We start from the raw sequence: 23560 nt of genomic DNA on the forward strand, positions 1-23560 counted from the left end.
CAGTGAAGGGGACACGCTACTGGACAACAGATCAAGTTGAGGAGGCCGAACTGCTATTGCCTGCAGGCTCCAGCACAGTCGGAAATCACCAGTCAGAAAAGAGCTTGGGACTTTTTACTGTGTGTAGTGATTGTTAGTACGTGAAACCTTACATGGTCATGGTGAGATGTAACGGGGGAAAAGATAAAGATGGAGGTAGATACTCGGGCCGCCATGTCTATTATCTCAGAGAAGCTGTACAACAGCAGATTTAAGAAGCATAAACTATAATCATGTGATGTCGTTTTGAGAACTTACTCAGCTCAGCCGATTCAGTAATTAAGACAGCTGGAGGTTAAAGTGAAATGTGGTGCTCAGGTGTTACCACTACCTCTATTAGTGTCAAAAGGGAAGTGTCTTACGCTAATGGGGAGGAACTGGATTCAGCACCTCAAATTAGATTGGTCAATGTGAACCATGTGTCAGACCCAGTTGCGCAGCTGTGTGATAAATATGCTGAGGTGTTTAGTGGTGAACTCAGTGTGGTAAATGGAGTTAAAACCAAAATGCAAGTGTCAGAGTAAGATGTTCCAAAATTTTGTAAGGCTAGACCTGTGCCTTCTGCACTCAGAGAGGCAGTAGACAAACAGCTTACAGAGCTAGAAAAACAAGGAGTGATCACACCCATTGAATACAGCGAACCTATAGTTTGCATTCCAAAGACAAACGGGGGGGTGTCAGAATATGTCATGATTACAAGGTGACTGTAAATGCATGGGTGGATGTGGACCAGTACCCCTTTACCAAAGACACAGGACTTGTTTGCTACTTCAGCCGGGGGTTGTCACGTCCTGACCAGTAAAAGGGTTTACTTGTCATTGTAGTTTGGTCAGGGCGTGGCAGGGGGTGTTTGTTTTGTGTGTTTCGGAGTTTTTGGTTTAGGTTCTATGTTTTCTATTTCTATGTTTAAATCTAGTTTTCTATTTCTATGTTGGGTTTTTGGTAGGACCTCCAATTAGAGACAGCTGGTTGTCGTTGCCTCTAATTGGAGGCCATATTTAGTTGAGGTTTGTTTCACTTGTGTTTTGTGGGTGGTTATTTTCTGTATAGCCTGTGTGCCTTATGGAACTGTTTTTCGTCGTTTGTTCATTTTAAGTGGTTTCATCGAATAAATTAAGTATGAGCACTTTACCCGCTGCGCCTTGGTCCAATCCTTACGACGCCTATGACAGGGGTAAACAGTTCACAAAGTGGTAGACCTTACACAGGCCTACCAGCGAGTGGAGGTAGATCAAGAGTCAAAGCATTTCCTGACTCTAAACACGTTGAAAGGTTTATACCAGATGAATAGACTGCCTTATGGAGTATCCAGCGCTCCGGCTATATTCCAGCGTATTATGGACCAGGTCTCACAGGGTTTACCTGGTGTTGTGTGCTTTCTAGATGACATTCTTATCACAGGGCAATTGGCAGAGGACCCCTTACAGAACGTAGAAGCTGCAAGAGCATGGGTTAAGAGTAAACAGGGACAAGTGTGCATTATTTCAGTCTAGTGTCACTTACTTAGGTCACAGGATAGATGAACAGGGGCTACATCCAGTGCAGGACAAGACTGAAGCCATAGCAAAGGCTCCAGAGAGCAATCCAAACTATCGAGTGTCATTTTTAGATGTACTTCCCATTTTAGCTAAGGACATAGCCAGGGAAACTACCAAGGACAAGGGTTTGGCAAAGGTGAAGTGCTTCACACTTACAGGGTGGCCTAACCAATGTTACTGATCCTGAACTAAAGCCTTATTGGGGGAGAAGGGATGAGCTCCCTATAGAAAGTGATTGTGTGTTATTGGGTATGTAAGCGGTGGTGCCGGTCTACTCTACAGAGGGACCTACTGAAGGAGCTACAGGAAAACCACTGGGCCATATGGTCAAAATGAAAACTCTTGCAAGGAGCCACTTTTGGTGGCCCAGGTTAGACTCAGACATAGAAGACATGGTAAGGAGATGCCAGGTGTGTCAGTCTAATAGACATATGCCCAACCTTGCACCAGTGCATCCTTGGAAATGGCCTGAGAGGCCCTGGCAGCGCATCCATATAGATTTTGCTCAAAAGGGAAAGCACCAGTTCTTAGTAGTTACAGATGCATACTCATACTGGCCAGAAGTAAATTGTATGAGTAATACTTCAGCTACAGCCATGGTAGAGACACTCCGGGGTATGTTCTCAGCCTACGGGTTAGTTGAGGAGTGTGTTTCAGACAATGGCCCACAGCTGGTGTCAAAAGAGATGGAGACATTGTTCCAGTTGAATGCTTGAAATGGCGCAGCAGAGCGACTTGTACAGAATCTAAAACAGGCTCAAGAGAAGGACAAGTCATCAGGACGGTCTGCACAGCATAGTGTGGACAGCTTTCTGTTTGCCTACAGGAATACGCCACATGACACTACTGGAAAAAGTCCAGCAGAGTTGTTCGTTAAACGACAGGTTAGAACAAGGTTATCACTGGTGAAACCCAGTTTTTCAGCTGACATGCAGTCTAAGATACAGGACAAGGGGATGAGCAAACGTCTTGGTTTTTTTCAATCGGAAACAAACAATGCTTGTCCGAGTTTACCGGAGAGGAGAGAGAGAGAGAGAGAAATGGGTACCCGGGGTTGTGAAAAGGGTACTTGGTCCTGTAACTTACTTAGTGCAGACTGAGGGAAAATTGTGTAGGAAGCATGTGGATCAAATGATGATGTAACACAAGTGATTGGATTAGGAGATGCAAGGGCGGTAAAAGTTCAATGACGTATTGGAGAGTTGGGCTGAAGACACTGTAGAAAGTAGTCGACTGTAATGTGTTAAGGAGAACATTAAATAAATATGTTCCATTTATTATTAATTCTCTTGGAGTCTTCAGTAAAAGAACCCAGCGTCTTAGGATGCAACAGAATGAGTGACAGTTTGTGTCACAACCCGGCTCGTGGGAAGTGACAGAGAGCTCTTATAGGACCAGCACACAAATAATAATATAAATATAATAATTCTGCTCTTTATTTAGCCATCTTACATATAAAACCTTGTTTGTTTATCAAAAATTGTTAATAACTCATCACAGGTTAATGAGAAGGGTGTGCTTGAAAGGATGCACATAACTCTGCAATGTTGGGTTGTATTGGAGAGTCTCAGTCTTAAATCATTTCCCACACACAGTCTGTGCCTGTATTTGGTTTTCATGCTAGTGAGGGCCGAGAATCCACTCTCACATAGGTACATGGTTGCAAAGGGCATCAGTGTCTTAACAGCGCGATTTGCCAAGGCAGGATACTCTGAGTGCAGCCCTATCCAGAAATCTGGCTGTGGCTTCTGATTAAATTCAATTTTCACAGAACCGCTTGTTGCAATTTCGATGAGGCTCTCTTGTTCAGATACCGGTAAGTGGACTGGAGGCAGGGCATGAAAGGGATAATGAATCCAGTTGTTTCTGTCATCCATTTTGGGAAAGTACCTGCGTAATTGCACACCCAACTCACTCAGGTGCTTCACTATATCACATTGACATTGTCCGTAAGCTTGAGTTCATTTGCACACAAAAAAATCATAGATTGATGGAAAGACCTGTGTGTTGTCTTTGTTAATGAAGACAGAGAAGAGCTCCAACTTCATAATCATTGCCTCAATTTTGTCCAGCACATTGAATATACAGTTGAAGTTTACATACACCTTAGCCAAATACATTTAAACTCAGTGTTTCACAATTCCTGACATTTAATTAATCCTAGTAAAAATTCCCTGTCTTAGGTCAGTTAGGATCACCACTTTATTTTAAGGATGTGAAATGTCAGAATAATAGTAGAGAGAATTATTTATTTCAGCTTTTATTTCTTTCATCACATTCCCAGTGGGTCAGAAGTTTACATACACTCAATTAGTATTTGGTAGCATTTGCTTTAAATTGTTTAACTTGAGTCAAACGTTTCGGGTAACCTTCCACAAGCTTCCCACAATAAGTTGGGTGAATTTTGGCCCATTCCTCCTGACAGAGCGGGTGTAACTGAGTCAGGTTTGTTTGCCTCCTTGCTCGCACACACTTTTTCAGTTCTGCCCACAAATGTTCTATAGGATTGAGGTCAGGGCTTTGTGATGGCCACTCCAATACCTTGACTTTGTTGTCCTTAAGCCATTTTGACACAACTTTGGAAGTATGCTTGGGGTCATTGTCCATTTGGAAGACCCATTTGCGACCAAGCTTTAACTTCCTGACTGATGTCTTGAGATGTTGCTTCAATATATACACATAATTTTCCTGCCTCATGATGCCATCTATTTTGTGAAGTGCACCAGTCCCTCCTTCAGCAAAGCACCCCCACAACATGATGTTGCCACCCCCGTGCTTCATGGTTGGGATGGTGTTCTTTTGCTTGCAAGCCTCCCCCTTTTTCCTCCAAACATAACGATGGTCATTATGGCCAAACAGTTCTATTTTTGTTTCATCAGACCAGAGGACATTTCTCCAAAAAGCACTATCTTTGTCCCCATGTGCAGTTGCAAACCGTAGTCTTGCTTTTTATGGCAGTTTTGAGCAGTGGCTTCTTCCTTGCTGAGCGGCCTTTCAGGTTATGTCGATATAGGACTTGTTTTACTGTGGACCTTTGTACCTGTTTCCTCCAGCATTTTCACAAGGTCCTTTGCTGTTGTTCTGGGATTGATTTGCACTTTTCGCATCAAAGTATGTTCATCTCTAGGAGACAGAACGCGTCTCTTTCCTGAGCGGTATGATGGCTGCGTGGTCCCATGGTGTTTATACTTGCGTACTATTGTTTGTACAGATGAACGTGGTACCTTCAGGCATTTGGAAATTGCTCCCAAGGATGAACCAGACTTGTGGAGCTCTACAGTTTTTTTCTGAGGTCTTGGCTGATTTTCCCATGATGTCAAGCAAAGAGGCACTGAGTTTGAAGGTAGGCCTTGAAATACATCCACAGGTACACCACCAATTGACTCAAATGATGTCAGTTAGCCTATCAGAAGCTTCTAAAGCCATGACATCATTTTTTGGAATTTTCCAAGCTGTTTAAAGGCACAGTCAACTTAGTGTATGTAAACATCTGACCGTCTGGAATTGTGATACAGTGAATTATAAGTGAAATAATCTGTAAACAATTGTTGGAAAAAATACTTGTGTCATGCACAAAGTAGATGTCCTAACCGACTTGCCAAAACTATAGTTTGTTAACAAGAAATGTGTGGAGTGATTGAAAAACAAGTTTTAATGACTCCAACCTAAGTTTATGTAATCTTCCGACTTCAACTGTAGTTGCGGAGAGTCCCTGTAATCCTAGATTCAGATCATTCAGGAGAGATAAAACATCACCCAGATAGGACAGTCGTGTGAGAAACTCCTCATCATGCAAGCGGTCAGACAAGTGAATATGATGGTCAGTAAATAAAACTTTAAGCTCGTCTCTCAATTCAAAAAAACGTGTCAATACTTTGCCCCTTGATAACCAGCACATATGTTGTAAAAGCGTTACATGGTCGCTGCCCATACCATTGCATAGTGCAGAAAATACACAAGAGTTCAGGGGCCTTGCTTTACCAAAGTTAACCATTTTCACTGTAGTGTCCAAAACGTCTTTCAAGCGGTCAGGCATTCCCTTGGCAGCAAGAGCCTCTCAGTGGATGCTGCAGTGTACACAAATGGCATGGGAGCAACTGCTTGCATGCACGTTACTACTCCACTATGTCTCCCTGTTTTGGCTTTTGCGCCATCAGTACAGATATGAACACATCTTGACCATCAAAGTAAGCCCATTTGATGTCACAAAGCTCTCCAGTACTTAAAAATATCCTCTCCTGTTGTCCTAGTTTCCAGTGGTTTGCCGAAGAGGATGTCTTGCTTAATTGACCCCGATGAACGTACCTGACATATACCAGGAGCTGTGCCAGGCCCGCCACGTCTGTTGACTCATCCAGCTAGAACGCATAGAATCCTAGCCACTCGGTAGCTCACCATATAAGATGCTTCCAGACCCTTCTTATTAATGGTATCTGTTGCTTTTATACATGTCTTATTACTCAAACGTCGTCTTAATTCTCACTCAAAAAACTCCCGTGGCTTATTTTTCAAATTGACATGTTTTGTATCTAAATGTCTGCACAAGAGTGAAGGTTTCATTGAGTTGTGAGATAGTTATTTTGCACATATAACACACTGTGGCTGAGGAAAGGCACTACTCCCAATATAAGTGAACCCCAAATCAATGTAGTTCTCGTTATATTTGGCGTTCCCCCCTACGGCATTGCTCGTACCCCTGTGGGTACGCGTACCCCAGTTTGGGAATACCTGCTCCAGGGCATCAGTTGGATGTTACAGGGCCTTTTACTGAACAATGTGGGTTTTTATATGATTGGGTTTTGCTTTTGGTGTTTTGTAATTGATGTGTTTATGGATATGTTTTTGTAATGATGTGTTTATAGATATGTATAGTGTGATTGATGTGTTTATAAATATGTATTGTGTAATAATGTGTTTATAGATATGTATAGTGTAATTGATGTGTTTATGGATATGTATAGTGTAATTGATGTGTTTATAGATATGTATAGTGTAATGATGTGTTTATAGATATGTATAGTGTAATGATGTGTTTATAGATATGTATAGTGTGATTGATGTGTTTATAGATATGTATAGTGTGATTGATGTGTTTATAGATATGTATAGTGTGATTGATGTGTTTATAGATATGTATAGTGTAATTGATGTGTTTATAGATATGTATAGTGTAATGATGTGTTTATGGATATGTATAGTGTAATTGATGTGTTTATAGATATGTATAGTGTAATTGATGTGTTTATAGATATGTATAGTGTGATTGATGTGTTTATAGATATGTATAGTGTGATTGATGTGTTTATAGATATGTATAGTGTGATTGATGTGTTTATAGATATGTATAGTGTAATGATGTGTTTATAGATATGTATAGTGTAATTGATGTGTGTATAGATATGTATAGTGTGATTGATGTGTTTATAGATATGTATTGTGTAATAATGTGTTTATAGATATGTATAGTGTAACTGTTGTTTAGTGATGTGTTAATGCAGGGCTCATTTGGGAAAGAGGTCTCAGCATGAATCCCTGGCTAAATAACACACACAGAGAGACAAAGACCCACACACCTCCATGTCACTGTCATTTCCCCTCGGTCTCCATGACTACAGTCACATTGCAGAACCCCGGCTTGGCATTTATGAATTTGTCTTCAGCCTGTGTGTGTGTGTTTCAGTAGGTAATTGAGACTGTAAGGCATTCCTACTATTGATTATTGATGCATTATGAAATACATAGTCCTTACACACTAACACAATCAGGTTATATCAATTACACACACACACACTGTAACGGCTGTCTTCTGAAATGAACCAAGGCGCAGCAGGTATGTGAATACTCATGGTCATTTATTGCCAAAAAAGGAGTAGAGCATTCACTTAACAACAAAAAAGGGTGACAACAGTGACAGTTCTACAGGCTATACAAGCAGTGTAAAAAACAACCACCCACAACCCCACAAGGCAAAGTAGGCACCTTATGTGTGACTCCCAATCAACCACAACCCTCTACAGCTGTGCTTGATTGGAAGTCACACGGCCAAAATCAATGAAACAATAAAAAACACACACTCCCTTCTGCCACGTCCTGACCCAACTACCCCCTCTACTGGTCAGGACGTGACACACACACACACACACCTGAACAGGGAAAGTGGGAGGAGGAGAGAACAGGGGAGGAGTGAATAGGGGAGGAGAGAATAGGGGAGAAGAGAATAGGGGAGGAGAGAACCGGGGAGGAGAGGAGAGGGGATATGCGGAGGAAAGGAGAGTGAGAGGAGATAAAAGAGAGAGACAGAGGTGGAGAGGGACAGGGAGAGAGACAGGGAGAGAGACAGAGGTGGAGAGGGACAGGGAGAGAATGCCCACAGGGAGGAGGTCGTAGGAAGAGTTTTTGTGTTATGAGAACATTTGCTGCAACCTAACGAATGTTCCGGGAACTTGCACAGAACCAATTTTGGTTTTCAGTGAAAACATTACTGGTAAGCTGTGTCATTACATTACCAGGAAACCTAATAAGACGTTTTGAGGAATGTTCTGTGGTGGTTGTTACAGATGTTGTGCACAACATTTAGTGAATCTTCAGGAGAAGATTTATTTTAAAACATTTTTTTTTTAGATGTTGATATCAAAAACATTATTTGAATGTTTTCGTGATGTTATAATCCTTAGATAAAACCCTATCTAGAATTTAATGGGGAATCTTAGCTAACGTTATGGGAATGTTCCCGGTTTGCTGGGCTCACACTCAGCTATCCCTCTCCAAACACACCATGAAACTCATCCCTCTCTCTTCTCATCTCTCTCTTCTCATCCCTCTCTCTTCTCATCCTTCTCTCTTCTCATCTCTCTCTTCTCATCCCTCTCTCTTCTCATCCCTCTCTCTTCTCATCCCTCTCTCTTCTCATCCCACTCTCTTCTCATCCTTCTCATCTCTCTCTTCTCATCTCTCTCTCTTCTCATCCCTCTCTCTTCTCATCCTTCTCTCTTCTCATCCCTCTCTCTTCTCATCCTTCTCTCTTCTCATCCTTCTCTCTTCTCATCCTTCTCTCTTCTCATCTCTCTCTCTTCTCATCTCTCTCTCTTCTCATCTCTCTCTCTTTTCATCCCTCTCTCTTCTCATCCTTCTCTCTTCTCATCCCTCTCTCTTCTCATCCCTCTCTCTTCTCATCCTTCTCTCTTCTCATCCTTCTCTCTTCTCATCCTTCTCTCTTCTCATCCTTCTCTCTTCTCATCTCTCTCTCTTCTCATCTCTCTCTCTTCTCATCTCTCTCTCTTCTCATCTCTCTCTTCTCATCCCTCTCTCTTCTCATCCTTCTCTCTTCTCATCCTTCTCTCTTCTCATCTCATCTCTCTCTCTTCTCATCCTTCTCTCTTCTCATCTCTCTCTCTTCTCATCTCTCTCTCTTCTCATCTCTCTCTCTTTTCATCCTTCTCTCTTCTCATCTCTCTCTCTTCTCATCTCTCTCTCTTTTCATCCCTCTCTCTCCTCATCCTTCTCTCTGTCTTTACAGTGCTAATACCATCAACCTCTTTTCTCTCCTTTATGTGTATAATGAGCTTCTCTTAATCCAAGAATGTTCTCTCTCACTCTCTCTCCCTCCTCTCGTTACCTCCCCATCTTACACTCCTTTCATCTTTGTCTCCTTATTTCAACTTTAGGTAATTAAACCTCATTCCTGTCTCTTTTCCGTTTTCTTCTGCTCCTACATACTGTTCTTCTTGGTTCCTCTTCTCTCTCTGTCTTTCTGTCTATGTATTCCTCTCTTGGTTTCTCCTTCCATTTCCTCTCTTCACCTTTTTCCAACCATCCCCCTCCCCATATACCCTCCACATCTCTTCTCACCGTCCCCCATATACCCTCCACATCTCTTCTCACCATCCCCCATATACCCTCCACATCTCTTCTCACCATCTCCCTCCCCATATACCTCCACATCTCTTCTCACCGTCCCCCATATACCCTCCACATCTCTTCTCACCATCCCCTCCCCATATACCCTCCACATCTCTTCTCACCATCCCCCTCCCCATATACCCTCCACATCTCTTCTCACCATCTCCCTCCCCATATACCCTCCACATCTCTTCTCACCATCCCGCTCCCCATATACCCTCCATATCTCTTCTCACCATCTCCTCCCCATATACCCTCCACATCTCTTCTTACCGTCCCCCTCCCCATATACCCTCCACATCTCTTCTCACCATCCCGCTCCCCATATACCCTCCATATCTCTTCTCACCATCCCCTCCCCATATACCCTCCACATCTCTTCTCACCATCCCCTCCCCATATACCCTCCACATCTCTTCTCACCATCCCCTCCCCATATACCCTCCATATCTCTTCTCACCATCCCCTCCCCATATACCCTCCACATCTCTTCTCACTGTCCCCCCATATACCCTCCACATCTCTTCTCACCATCCCCCTCCCCATATACCCTCCACATTTCTTCTCACCGTCCCCCCATATACCCTCCACATCTCTTCTCACCATCCCCTCCCCATATACCCTCCATATCTCTTCTCACCATCCCCCTCCCCATATACCCTCCACATCTCTTCTCACCATCCCCCTCCCCATATACCCTCCACATCTCTTCTCACCATCTCCTCCCCATATACCCTCCACATCTCTTCTCACCATTCCCCTCCCCATATAGCCTCCACATCTCTCCCCATATACCCTCCACATCTCTCCCCACATACCCTCCACATCTCTCCCATATACCCTCCACATCTCTCCCCATATACCCTCCACATCTCTCCCCATATACCACTCCTCATCTCTCCCCTTATACCCTCCACATCTCTCCCCTTATACCCTCCACATCTCTCCCCATATACCCTCCACATCTCTCCTCTTATACCCTCCTCATCTCTCCCCACATACCCTCCACATCTCTCCCCACATACCCTCCATATCTCTCCCCACATACCCTCCACATCGCTCTCCATATACCCTCCACATCTCTCCCCATATACCCTCCTCATCTCTCCCCATATACCCTCTTCATCTCTCCCCATATACCCTCCACATCTCTCCCCATATACCCTCCACATCTCTCCCCATATACCCTCCACATCTCTCCCCATATACCTTCCTCATCTCTCCCCATATACCTTCCTCATCTCTCCCCATATACCCTCCTCATCTCTCCCCATATACCTTCCTCATCTCTCCCCATATACCCTCCACATCTCTCCCCATATACCCTCCACATCTCTCCCCATATACCCTCCACATCTCTCCCCATATACCACTCCTCATCTCTCCCCATATACCCTCCACATCTCTCCCCTTATACCCTCCTCATCTCTCCCCATATACCCTCCTCATCTCTCCCCATATACCCTCCACATCTCTCCCCTTATACCCTCCACATCTCTCCCCATATACCCTCCTCATCTCTCCCCATATACCCTCTTCATCTCTCCCCATATACCCTCCACATCTCTCCCCATATACCCTCCACATCTCTCCCCATATACCACTCCACATCTCTCCCCATATACCTTCCTCATCTCTCCTCATATACCCTCCACATTACATTTACATTTAAGTCATTTAGCAGACGCTCTTATCCAGAGCGACTTACAAATTGGTGCATTCACCTATAATATCCAGTAGAACAAACACTTTACAATAGTGCATCTAAATCCTTTAAAGGGGGGGGGGTTAGAAGGATTACTTTATCCTATCCCAGGTATTCCTTAAAGAGGTGGGGTTTCAGGTGTCTCCGGAAGGTGGGGATTGACTCCGCTGTCCTGGCATCGTGAGGGAGATTGTTCCACCATTGGGGTGCCAGAGCGGCGAACAGTTTTGACTGGGCTGAGCGGGAACTGTGCTTCCTCAGAGGTAGGGAGGCGAGCAGGCCAGAGGTGGATGAACGCAGTGCCCTTGTTTGGGTGTAGGGCCTGATCAGAGCCTGAAGGTACGGAGGTGCCGTTCCCCTCACAGCTCCGTAGGCAAGCACCATGGTCTTGTAGCGGATGCGAGCTTCAACTGGAAGCCAGTGGAGAGAGCGGAGGAGCGGGGTGACGTGAGAGAACTTGGGAAGGTTGAACACCAGACGGGCTGCGGCGTTCTGGATGAGTTGTAGGGGTTTGATGGCACAGGCATCAAACCCCACATCTCTCCCCATATACCCTCCACATCTCTCCCCATATACCCTCCACATCTCTCCCCTTATACCCTCCTCATCTCTCCCCATATACCCTCCACATCTCTCCCCATATACCCTCCACATCTCTCCTCTTATACCCTCCACATCTCTCCTCTTATACCCTCCTCATCTCTTCCCATATACCCTCCACATCTCTCCCCATATACCCTCCACATCTCTCCCCATATACCCTCCACATCTCTCCCCATATACCCTCCACATCTCTCCCCATATACCCTCCACATCTCTCCCCATACACCCTCCTCATCTCTCCCCATATACCCTCTTCATCTCTCCCCATATACCCTCCACATCTCTCCCCATATACCCTCCACATCTCTCCCCATATACCTTCCTCATCTCTCCCCATATACCCTCCTCATCTCTCCCCATATACCTTCCTCATCTCTCCCCATATACCCTCCACATCTCTCCCCATATACCCTCCACATCTCTCCCCATATACCACTCCTCATCTCTCCCCATATACCCTCCACATCTCTCCCCTTATACCCTCCACATCTCTCCCCATATACCCTCCACATCTCTCCCCATATACCCTCCACATCTCTCCCCATATACCACTCCTCATCTCTCCCCATATACCCTCCACATCTCTCCCCATATACCCTCCACATCTCTCCCCATATACCACTCCTCATCTCTCCCCATATACCCTCCACATCTCTCCCCTTATACCCTCCACATCTCTCCCCATATACCCTCCTCATCTCTCCCCATATACCCTCCACATCTCCCCCCATATACCCTCCACATCTCTCCTCTTATACCCTCCTCATCTCTCCCCATATACCCTCCACATCTCTCCCCATATACCCTCCACATCTCTCCCCATATACCCTCCACATCTCTCCCCATATACCCTCCACATCTCTCTTCTTATACCCTCCACATCTCTCCTCTTATACCCTCCTCATCTCTTCCCATATACCCTCCACATCTCTCCCCATATACCCTCCCCATCACTCCCCATATACCCTCCACATCTCTCCCCATATACCCTCCACATCTCTCCTCTTATACCCTCCACATCTCTCCTCTTATACCCTCCTCATCTCTCCCCATATACCCTCCACATCTCTCCCCATATACCCTCCACATCTCTCCCCATAAATCCTCCACATCTCTCCTCTAATACCCTCCACATCTCTCCTCTTATACCCTCCACATCTCTCCCCATATACCCTCCACATCTCTCCCCATATACCCTCCACATCTCTCCTCTTATACCCTCCACATCTCTCCTCTTATACCCTCCTCATCTCTCCCCATATACCCTCCTCATCTCTCCCCATATACCCTCCACATCTCTCCCCATATACCCTCCACATCTCTCCCCATATACCCTCCACATCTCTCCTCTTATACCATCCTCATCTCTCCCCATATACCCTCCTCATCTCTCCCCATATACCCTCCACATCTCCCCCCATATACCCTCCACATCTCTCCCCATATACCCTCCACATCTCTCCTCTTATACCCTCCTCATCTCTCCCCATATATCCTCCACATCTCTCCCCATATACCCTCCACATCTCTCCCCATATACCCTCCTCATTTCTCCCCATATACCACTCCACATCTGTCTTCATATACCCTCCTCATCTCTCCCCATATACCTTCCTCATCTCTCCCCATATACCCTCCTCATCTCTCCCCATATACCCTCCACATCTCTCCCCATATACCCTCCTCATCTCTCCCCATATACCCTCCACATCTCTCCCCATATACCCTCCTCATCTCTCCCCATATACCCTCCACATCTCTCCCCATATACCACTCCACATCTGTCTTCATATAACCTATCTTCTTACCATCTCTTCTTACGATCTCTCCTATCTCTTTTACCTCCTGTCTCCCTAACCCTGTCCTCCTCTCACCCCTCCTGTCTTGCATACTGCACTCTCTCCTCTTCTTTCTCTCAAACTTAATTAATCTCTCAGTAACATTTTACTGTAGGTGTCCTTAGTCATGCACTCATAAATCCTTTATGACAGCTATGTAACACATTACAATTTTTGTCCTACACCTTCAAAAGTAATGGCATAAGATGTTATGAAAGTAGTTATAATGAGTGTTACAGATGACTGTTCATCCTGTTGTCATTTACCAAATCTCTAACATTCTGGTAGGTAGTCTACACCTCTAACATACTGGTAGGTAGTCTACATCTCTAACATACTGGTAGGTAGTCTACATCTCTAACATACTGGTAGGTAGTCTACATCTCTAACGTACTGGTAGGTAGTCTACACCTCTAACATACTGGTAGGTAGTCTACATCTCTAACATACTGGTAGGTAGTCTACACCTCTAACATACTGGTAGGTAGTCTGCATCTCTAACATACTGGTAGGTAGTCTACACCTCTAACATACTGGTAGGTAGTCTACATCTCTAACATACTGGTAGGTAGTCTACATCTCTAACATACTGGTAGGTAGTCTACATCTCTAACATACTGGCAGGTAGTCTACATCTCTAACATACTGGCAGGTAGTCTACATCTCTAACATACTGGTAGGTAGTCTACATCTCTAACATACTGGTAGGTAGTCTACATCTCTAACATACTGGCAGGTAGTCTACATCTCTAACATACTGGTAGGTAGTCTACATCTCTAACATACTGGTAGATAGTCTACATCTCTAACATACTGGTAGGTAGTCTACATCTCTAACATACTGGTAGGTAGTCTACACCTCTAACATACTGGTAGGTAGTCTACACCTCTAACATACTGGTAGGTAGTCTACATCTCTAACATACTGGTAGGTAGTCTACATCTCTAACATACTGGTAGGTAGTCTACATATCTAACATACTGGTAGGTAGTCTACATCTCTAACATACTGGTAGGTAGTCTACATCTCTAACATAATGGCAGGTAGTCTACATCTCTAACATACTGGTAGGTAGTCTACATCGCTAACATACTGGTAGGTAGTCTACACCTTTAACATACTGGTAGGTAGTCTACATCTCTAACATACTGGTAGGTAGTCTACATCTCTAACATACTGGTAGGTAGACTACACCTCTAACATACTGGTAGGTAGTCTACACCTCTAACATACTGGTAGGTAGTCTACATTTCTAACATACTGGTAGGTAGTCTACATCTCTAACATACTGGTAGGTTGACAAGCTACAGAAGAGGCTACGCTAATGCAAAGGAGATTGGAATGACAAGTGGACTACACGTCTCGAATGTTCAGAAAGTTAAGCTTACGTTGCAAAAATCTTTTTGACTAAAATGACGAAATTGATACAGTACTGCTGGCTGGTGGAGTAGACTAGCTAGCAGTGGCTGCGTTGTTGACTTTGTTTGAACGTGTAGCTAGCTAGGTAACCTCGATAGTTTCAGTACTACACCTTGTCATGATACAAAAGCAACTTTGTAGCTAGCTAACATAACACTAATCAAGACGTTCCTTTGTAATGTATTTAGTTTGTACAATGCTGCTCGTCGGTAATAGTTGGCTAGGTTTGGAAAAAATGGCGTCGCGGGGGACGGAAATAGCTGGCTAGCTAACCTCGATAATTACTAAAATACACAATTATCAAGCTATGACAAAGCTATGACAAAGACAACTATGTAGCTAGCTATGTTGTTATGCAGACTGTGTAATAGCAGTTGTTATTAACAGTTGACATAAGAGCCTATGACAACAGTCTGATCAGTCATCTAACACCCGTTATAACTAGTTTTATGACATCTTATGCCATTACTCATAACTATTTAAAACCACTTATGACAGCTTTTGACGCATGTTAAAATGTGTTATATAGCTGTTATAAAGACTTTATGAATGCATGAATAAGGACACCTACAGTAAAGTATACCAATCTCGCTCTCTTCCTCTTTCTCTCTCTCTCCCCCTTCTTTCTTGCTCTCACCCTCTCTCTCTCTCTCTCTCTCTCTCTCGCTCTCTCTCCCCCTTCCCTCTCTGTCTCTCCCTCTCCTCTCTCCCTCTCCCTCCCCCTCTCTCTCTCTCTGTATGGATGGGTACTACCAGTGTGTTAGAGTACTGAACCATAGGGGACTTCATTTGAAGACAGAACTTAATTCTCTCTCTCTTCTCTCTTTGTCTCTCTCTCTCTCTCTCGCTCTAGTCTCTCCTCTATCTTCTCTCTCTCCTCTCTCCTCTCTCTCTCTCCTCTCTCTCTCTCCTCTCTCTCTCCTCTCTTTCTCTAGGTGTGGTCTATGGATGGTTACTATAAGGGGAGGCGTGTATTAGAGTACAGGACCATGGGAGACTTCACTAGAGGACAGAATTTTGTCCAGCACCTCTTACCTCACCCCTGGGCCGGGACAGGTCATGTGGTCTATAACGGATCACTGTACTACAACAAACACCAGAGCAACATACTGGTATGTTACACACACACACACACACACACACACACACACACACACACACACACACACACACACAAGTGCAGACCGCCGTGAGGTGTAGGACAGGGAGACAGAGAGAGAGGGGGGACAGGGAAAACACAGAGAGAGGGGTAACTGGAGTCAAGGAGAGAGGAGACAGGGGAGACAGGGACACAGAAGAGGGGTCAGTGTGTATGTCCCTCTGTTTCCCCTGTCTCTGTGGTCTCTCTTTCCAATCTCTCTGCGTCCTACGGTTTCCATTCTCTCTGTGTCCCCCTGTCTCCCCTCTATCTGTGTCCCCCTGCCTCCCCTCTCTCTGTGTCTCCCTGCCTCCCCTCTCTCTGTGTCTCCCTGCCTCCCCTCTCTCTGTGTCTCCCTGTCTCCCCTCTCTCTGTGTCTCCCTGTCTCCCCTCTCTCTGTGTCTCCCTGCTTCCCCTCTCTCTGTGTCTCCCTGTCTCCCCTCTCTCTGTGTCCCCCTGCCTCCCCTCTCTCTGTGTCTCCCTGCCTCCCCTCTCTCTGTGTCTCCCTGCCTCCCCTCTCTCTGTGTCTCCCTGCCTCCCCTCTCTCTGTGTCTCCCTGCCTCCCCTCTCTCTGTGTCTCCCTGTCTCCCCTCTCTCTGTGTCCCCCTGCCTCCCCTCTCTCTGTGTCTCCCTGCCTCCCCTCTCTCTCTGTCTCCCTGTTTCCCCTCTCTCTGTGTCTCCCTGCCTCCCCTCTCTCTCTGTCTCCCTGTTTCCCCTCTCTCTCTGTCCCCTGTCTCCCCTCACTCTGTGTCCCCTGTCTCCCCTCTCTCTGTGTCCCCTGTCTCCCCTCTCTCTGTGTCCCCTGTCTATCCTCTCTCTGTGTTCCCCTGACTCCCCTCTCTCTGTGACCCCTGTCTCCCCTCTCTCTGTGTTCCCCTGTCTCCCCTGTTTCTGTGTCCCCTGTCTATCCTCTCTCTGTGTTCCCCTGACTCCCCTCTCTCTGTGTCTCCCTGTCTCCCCTCTCTCTGTGTCTCCCTGCCTCCCCTCTCTCTGTGTCCCCTGTCTCCCCTCTCTCTGTGTCCCCTGTCTATCCTCTCTCTGTGTTCCCCTGACTCCCCTCTCTCTGTGTCCCCTGTCTCCCCTCTCTCTGTGTTCCCCTGTCTCCCCTGTTTCTGTGTCCCCTGTCTATCCTCTCTCTGTGTTCCCTGTCTATCCTCTCTCTGTGTTCCCCTGACTCCCCTCTCTCTGTGTCTCCCTGTCTCCCCTCTCTCTGTGTCCCCCTGCCTCCCCTCTCTCTGTCTCCCTGCCTCCCCTCTCTCTGTGTCTCCCTGCCTCCCCTCTCTCTGTGTCTCCCTGCCTCCCCTCTCTCTCTGTGTTCCCTGTCTATCCTCTCTCTGTGTCTCCCTGCCTCCCCTCTCTCTGTGTCTCCCTGTCTCCCCTCTCTCTGTGTCTCCCTGCCTCCCCTCTCTCTGTGTTCCCCTGTCTCCCCTGTTTCTGTGTCCCCTGTCTATACTCTCTCTGTGTTCCCCTGACTCCCCTGTTTCTGTGTCCCCTGTCTATCCTCTCTCTGTGTTCCCCTGACTCCCCTCGCTCTGTGACCACCTGACTCCCCTGTCTGCCCTTTCTCTACATGTCTCTCCTGTCTCCCCTCTCTCTACATGTCTCTCCTGACCCCCCACTCTCTCTGTCCCCATGTCCTCTCTCTGTCCCCCTGTCCACTCTCTGTCCACTTGTCCTCTCTCTCTGTCCCCCTGTCCTCTCTCTGTCCCCCTGTCTTCTCTCTCTGTCCCCCTGTCCTCTCTCCGTCTCCCTGTCCGATCTCTGTCCCCATGTCCTCTCTCTGACCCCCTGTCCTGTCCCGCAGGTGCAGTACCACTTCCGTTCCCGTAACGTGGTGATCCAGAGGAGTCTGAGTGGAGCGGGTTACAACAACACCTTCCCCTACAGCTGGGGGGGGTCTTCTGATATAGACCTGATGGCTGATGAGACCGGCTTCTGGGCAGTCTACGCCTCCATACCTAACGCTGGGAACATACTGGTAGGTAGTCTACATCTCTAACATACTGGTAGGTAGTCTACATCTCCAACATACTGGTAGGTAGTCTACATCTCTAACATACTGGCAGGTAGTCTACATCTCTAACATACTGGTAGGTAGTCTACATCTCTAACATACTGGTAGGTAGTCTACATCTCTAACATACTGGCAGGTAGTCTACATCTCTAACATACTGGTAGGTAGTCTACATCTCTAACATACTGGTAGGTAGTCTACATCTCTAACATACTGGTAGGTAGTCTACACCTCTAACGTACTGGTAGGTAGTCTACATCTCTAACGTACTGGTAGGTAGTCTACATCTCTAACATACTGGTAGGTAGTCTACACCTCTAACGTACTGGTAGGTAGTCTACATCTCTAACGTACTGGTAGGTAGTCTACATCTCTAACATACTGGTAGGTAGTCTACATCTCTAACATACTGGTAGGTAGTCTACATCTCTAACATACTGCTAGGTAGTCTACATCTCTAACATACTGGTAGGTAGTCTACATCTCTAACATACTGGTAGGTAGTCTACATCTCTAACATACTGGTAGGTAGTCTACATCTCTAACATACTGGTAGGTAGTCTACATCTCTAACATACTGGCAGGTAGTCTACATCTCTAACATACTGGTAGGTAGTCTACACCTCTAACATACTGGTAGGTAGTCTACACCTCTAACATACTGGTAGGTAGTCTACACCTTTAACATACTGGTAGGTAGTCTACATCTCTAACATACTGGTAGGTAGTCTACATCTCTAACATACTGGCAGGTAGTCTACATCTCTAACATACTGGTAGGTAGTCTACACCTCTAACATACTGGTAGGTAGTCTACACCTCTAACATACTGGTAGGTAGTCTACACATCTAACATACTGGCAGGTAGTCTACATCTCTAACATACTGGCAGGTAGTCTACATCTCTAACGTACTGGTAGGTAGTCTACATCTCTAACATACTGGTAGGTAGTCTACATCTCTAACATACTAGTAGGTAGTCTACATCTCTAACATACTGGTAGGTAGTCTACATCTCTAACATACTGGTAGGTAGTCTACATCTCCAACATACTGGCAGGTAGTCTACATCTCTAACATGCTGGTAGGTAGTCTACATCTCTAACATACTGGCAGGTAGTCTACATCTCTAACATACTGGTAGGTAGTCTACATCTCTAACATACTGGCAGGTAGTCTACATCTCTAACATACTGGCAGGTAGTCTAAATCTCTAACATACTGGTAGGTAGTCTACATCTCTAACATACTGGTAGGTAGTCTACATCTCTAACATACTGGTAGGTAGTCTACATCTCTAACATACTGGCAGGTAGTCTACATCTCTAACATACTGGTAGGTAGTCTACATCTCTAACATACTGGTAGGTAGTCTACATCTCTAACATACTGGCAGGTAGTCTACATCTCTAACATACTGGTAGGTAGTCTACATCTCTAACATACTGGTAGGTAGTCTACATCTCTAACATACTGGTAGGTAGTCTACACCTCTAACATACTGGTAGGTAGTCTACATCTCTAACATACTGGTAGGTAGTCTACATCTCTAACATAGTGGTAGGTAGTCTACACCTCTAACATACTGCTAGGTAGTCTACATCTCTAACATACTGGTAGGTAGTCTACATCTCTAACATACTGGTAGGTAGTCTACATCTCTAACATACTGGTAGGTAGTCTACATCTCTAACACACTGGTAGGGAGGATGTGTGTGTGTATATCTGAGTGTGTCCCAGGTCACATTTCTCTCTCTCTCCTTTATCTCGCATCCTCCCTCCCTCACCCCCTCGTTCCCTCCCTCCTTCAACCCCTCGTTCCCTCCCCCCCTCTCTCCAGGTCAGTCGGTTGGACCCTCGTTCTCTCGACGTTCTCCAGAGTTGGGACACAGGGTTTCCTAAACGCAGTGCAGGGGAGACCTTCATGATCTGTGGTACCCTGTACGTCACCAACTCCCATCTTGCCGGAGCTAAGGTCCACTTTGCTTACCACACCAATTCCTCCAGCTATGAGTACACAGACATCCCCTTCCACAACCAGTACTCCCACATCTCCATGATGGACTATAACCCCAGAGAGAGGGCCCTCTACACATGGAACAATGGACATCAGGTCATCTATAACGTGACCCTGTTTCATGTTATACAGAGCGATGGATAGAGGAGGAGAGGAGAGGAGGGAAGGAGAAAGAAGAGAGGAGAGGAGAGGAGAGAGACTGACAGACTATATCTCTATACAGAGAGAGGAGGAGAAGGAGGAGGAGGAGGAGGAGGAGGAGGAGGAAGAGAAGGAAATGAAGTGGAGTGGGAGAGGAGTGGGTGAGAGACTGATGACTATATCTATAGCAAGAGAGAGGAGGAGAAGGAGAACTGATGGACTATATCTCTATACAGAGAGAGGAGGAGAAGGAGAACTGATGGACTATATCTCTATACAGAGAGAGGAGGAGAAGGAGGACTGATGGACTATATCTCTAGAGAGAGAGAGGAGGAGAAGGAGGACTGATGGACTATATCTCTATACAGAGAGAGGAGGAGAAGGAGGACTGATGGACTATATCTCTATACAGAGAGAGGAGGAGAAGGAGGACTGATGGACTATATCTCTATACAGAGAGAGGAGGAGAAGGAGGACTGATGGACTATATCTCTATACAGAGAGAGGAGGAGAAGGAGGACTGATGGACTATATCCCTAGAGAGAGAGGAGGAGAAGGAGGACTGATGGACTATATCTCTGTAGAGAGAGAGGAGGAGAAGGAGGACTGATGGACTATATCTCTGTAGAGAGAGAGGAGGAGAAGGAGGACTGATGGACTATATCCCTAGAGAGAGAGGAGGAGAAGGAGGACTGATGGACTATATCTCTGTAGAGAGAGAGGAGGAGAAGGAGGACTGATGGACTATATCTATAGAGAGAGAGGAGGAGAAGGAGGACTGATGGACTATATCTCTAGAGAGAGAGAGGAGGAGAAGGAGGACTGGTGGACTATATCCCTAGAGAGAGAGGAGGAGAAGGAGGACTGATGGACTATATCTCTGTAGAGAGAGAGGAGGAGAAGGAGGACTGATGGACTATATCTATAGAGAGAGAGGAGGAGAAGGAGGACTGATGGACTATATTTCTAGAGAGAGAGGAGGAGAAGGAGGACTGATGGACTATATCTATAGAGAAAGAAAAGAAGAAGGAGGACTGATGGACTATATCTATAGAGAGAGAGGAAGAGAAGGAGGACTGATGGACTATATCTATAGAGAGAGGAAGAGAAGGAGGACTGATGGACTATATCTATAAAGAGAGAGAGGAGGAGAAGGAGGACTGATGGACTATATCTATAGAGAGAGAGGAGGAGAAGGAGGACTGATGGATTATATCCCTAGAGAGAGGAGGAGAAGGAGGACTGATGGGCTATATCCCTAGAGAGAGGAGGAGAAGGAGGACTGATGGACTATATCTCTGGAGAGAGAGGAGGAGTAGAAGGAGAACTGATGGACTATATCTCTGGAGAGAGAGAGGAGGATAAGGAAGACTGATGGACTATATCTAGAGAGAGAGAGAGGAGGAGAAGGAGGACTGATGGACTATATCTATAGAGAGAGAGGAGGAGAAGGAGGACTGATGGACTATATCTATAGCAAGAGAGAGGAGGAGAAGGAGAACTGATGGACTATATCTATAGAGAGAGAGAGGAGGAGAAGGAGGACTGATGGACTATATCTATAGAGAGAGGAGGAGAAGGAGGACTGATGGACTATATCTATAGAGAGTGGAGGAGAAGGAGGACTGATGGACTATATCTATAGAGAGAGAGAGAGGAGGAGAAGGAGGACATGGACTATATCTATAGAGAGAGAGGAGGAGAAGGAGGACTGATGGACTATATCTATAGAGAGAGGTGGAGAAGGAGGACTGATGGACTATATCCCTAGAGAGAGAGGAGGAGAAGGAGGACTGATGGACTATATCTATATAGAGAGAGAGAGGAGGATAAGGAAGACTGATGGACTATATCTATAGAGAGAGAGGAGGAGAAGGAGGACTGGTGGACTATATCTATAGAGAGAGAGGAGGAGAAGGAGGACTGATGGACTATATCTATAGAGAGAGAGGAGGAGAAGGAGAACTGATGGACTATATCTATATAGAGAGAGAGAGGAGGAGGACTGATGGACTATATCTATAGAGAGAGAGAGAGAGGAGGAGGACTGATGGACTATATCTATAGAGAGAGAGAGGAGGAGAAGGAGGACTGATGGACTATATCTATAGAGAGAGGAGGAGAAGGAGGACTGATGGACTATATCTCTGGAGAGAGAGAGGAGGAGAAGGAGAACTGATGGACTATATCTCTGGAGAGAGAGAGGAGGAGAAGGAGGACTGATGGACTATATCTATAGAGAGAGAGAGGAGGAGAAGGAGGACTGATGGACTTAATCTATGAGAGAGGAGAGGAGAGAGGAGAGAGGAGGAGAAGGAGGACTGATGGACTATATCTATAGAGAGAGAGGAGGAGAAGGAGGACTGATGGACTATATCTATAGAGAGAGAGGAGGAGAAGGAGGACTGATGGACTATATCTATAGAGAGAGGAGGAGAAGGAGGACTGATGGACTATATCTATAGAGAGAGGAGGAGAAGGAGGACTGATGGACTATATCTATAGAGAGAGAGAGAGGAGGAGAAGGAGGACTGATGGACTATATCTATAGAGAGAGGAGGAGAAGGAGGACTGATGGACTATATCTCTGGAGAGAGAGAGGAGGAGAAGGAGAACTGATGGACTATATCTCTGGAGAGAGAGAGGAGGAGAAGGAGGACTGATGGACTATATCTATAGAGAGAGAGAGGAGGAGAAGGAGGACTGATGGACTATATCTATAGAGAGAGAGGAGGAGAAGGAGGACTGATGGACTATATCTATAGAGAGAGAGGAGGAGAAGGAGGACTGATGGACTATATCTATAGAGAGAGAGGAGGAGAAGGAGGACTGATGGACTATATCTATAGAGAGAGGAGGAGAAGGAGGACTGATGGACTATATCTATAGAGAGAGAGAGAGGAGGAGAAGGAGGACATGGACTATATCTATAGAGAGAGAGAGGAGGAGAAGGAGGACTGATGGACTATATCTATAGAGAGAGAGAGGAGGAGAAGGAGGACTGATGGACTATATCTATAGAGAGAGAGGTGGAGAAGGAGGACTGATGGACTATATCCCTAGAGAGAGAGGAGGAGAAGGAGGACTGATGGACTATATCTATAGAGAGAGGAGGAGAAGGAGAACTGATGGACTATATCTATAGAGAGAGAGAGAGGAGGAGGACTGATGGACTATAACTATAGAGAGAGAGTGGAGGAGGACTGAT

The 23560-nt window shown here is 45.8% G+C and overlaps 1 protein-coding gene across 1 annotated transcript in view; it reads left to right on the forward strand.

Moving 5' to 3' along the window:
* Positions 1 to 20367, forward strand: part of LOC115178367 (noelin-2) — a 78852-nt gene extending 58485 nt beyond the window's left edge. Inside the window, exons 6-8 of the mRNA XM_029739525.1 lie at positions 15978 to 16154; positions 17985 to 18158; positions 20035 to 20367. Coding sequence (XP_029595385.1) covers positions 15978 to 16154; positions 17985 to 18158; positions 20035 to 20355 — 672 coding nt within the window. The 3' untranslated portion in view covers positions 20356 to 20367. The remainder of the gene's footprint in view (positions 1 to 15977; positions 16155 to 17984; positions 18159 to 20034) is intronic.
* The last annotated feature ends 3193 nt before the right edge of the window (positions 20368 to 23560 follow it).

This window comes from Salmo trutta, chromosome 38, assembly GCF_901001165.1.
Source record: "Salmo trutta chromosome 38, fSalTru1.1, whole genome shotgun sequence".
NCBI lineage: Eukaryota > Metazoa > Chordata > Actinopteri > Salmoniformes > Salmonidae > Salmo > Salmo trutta.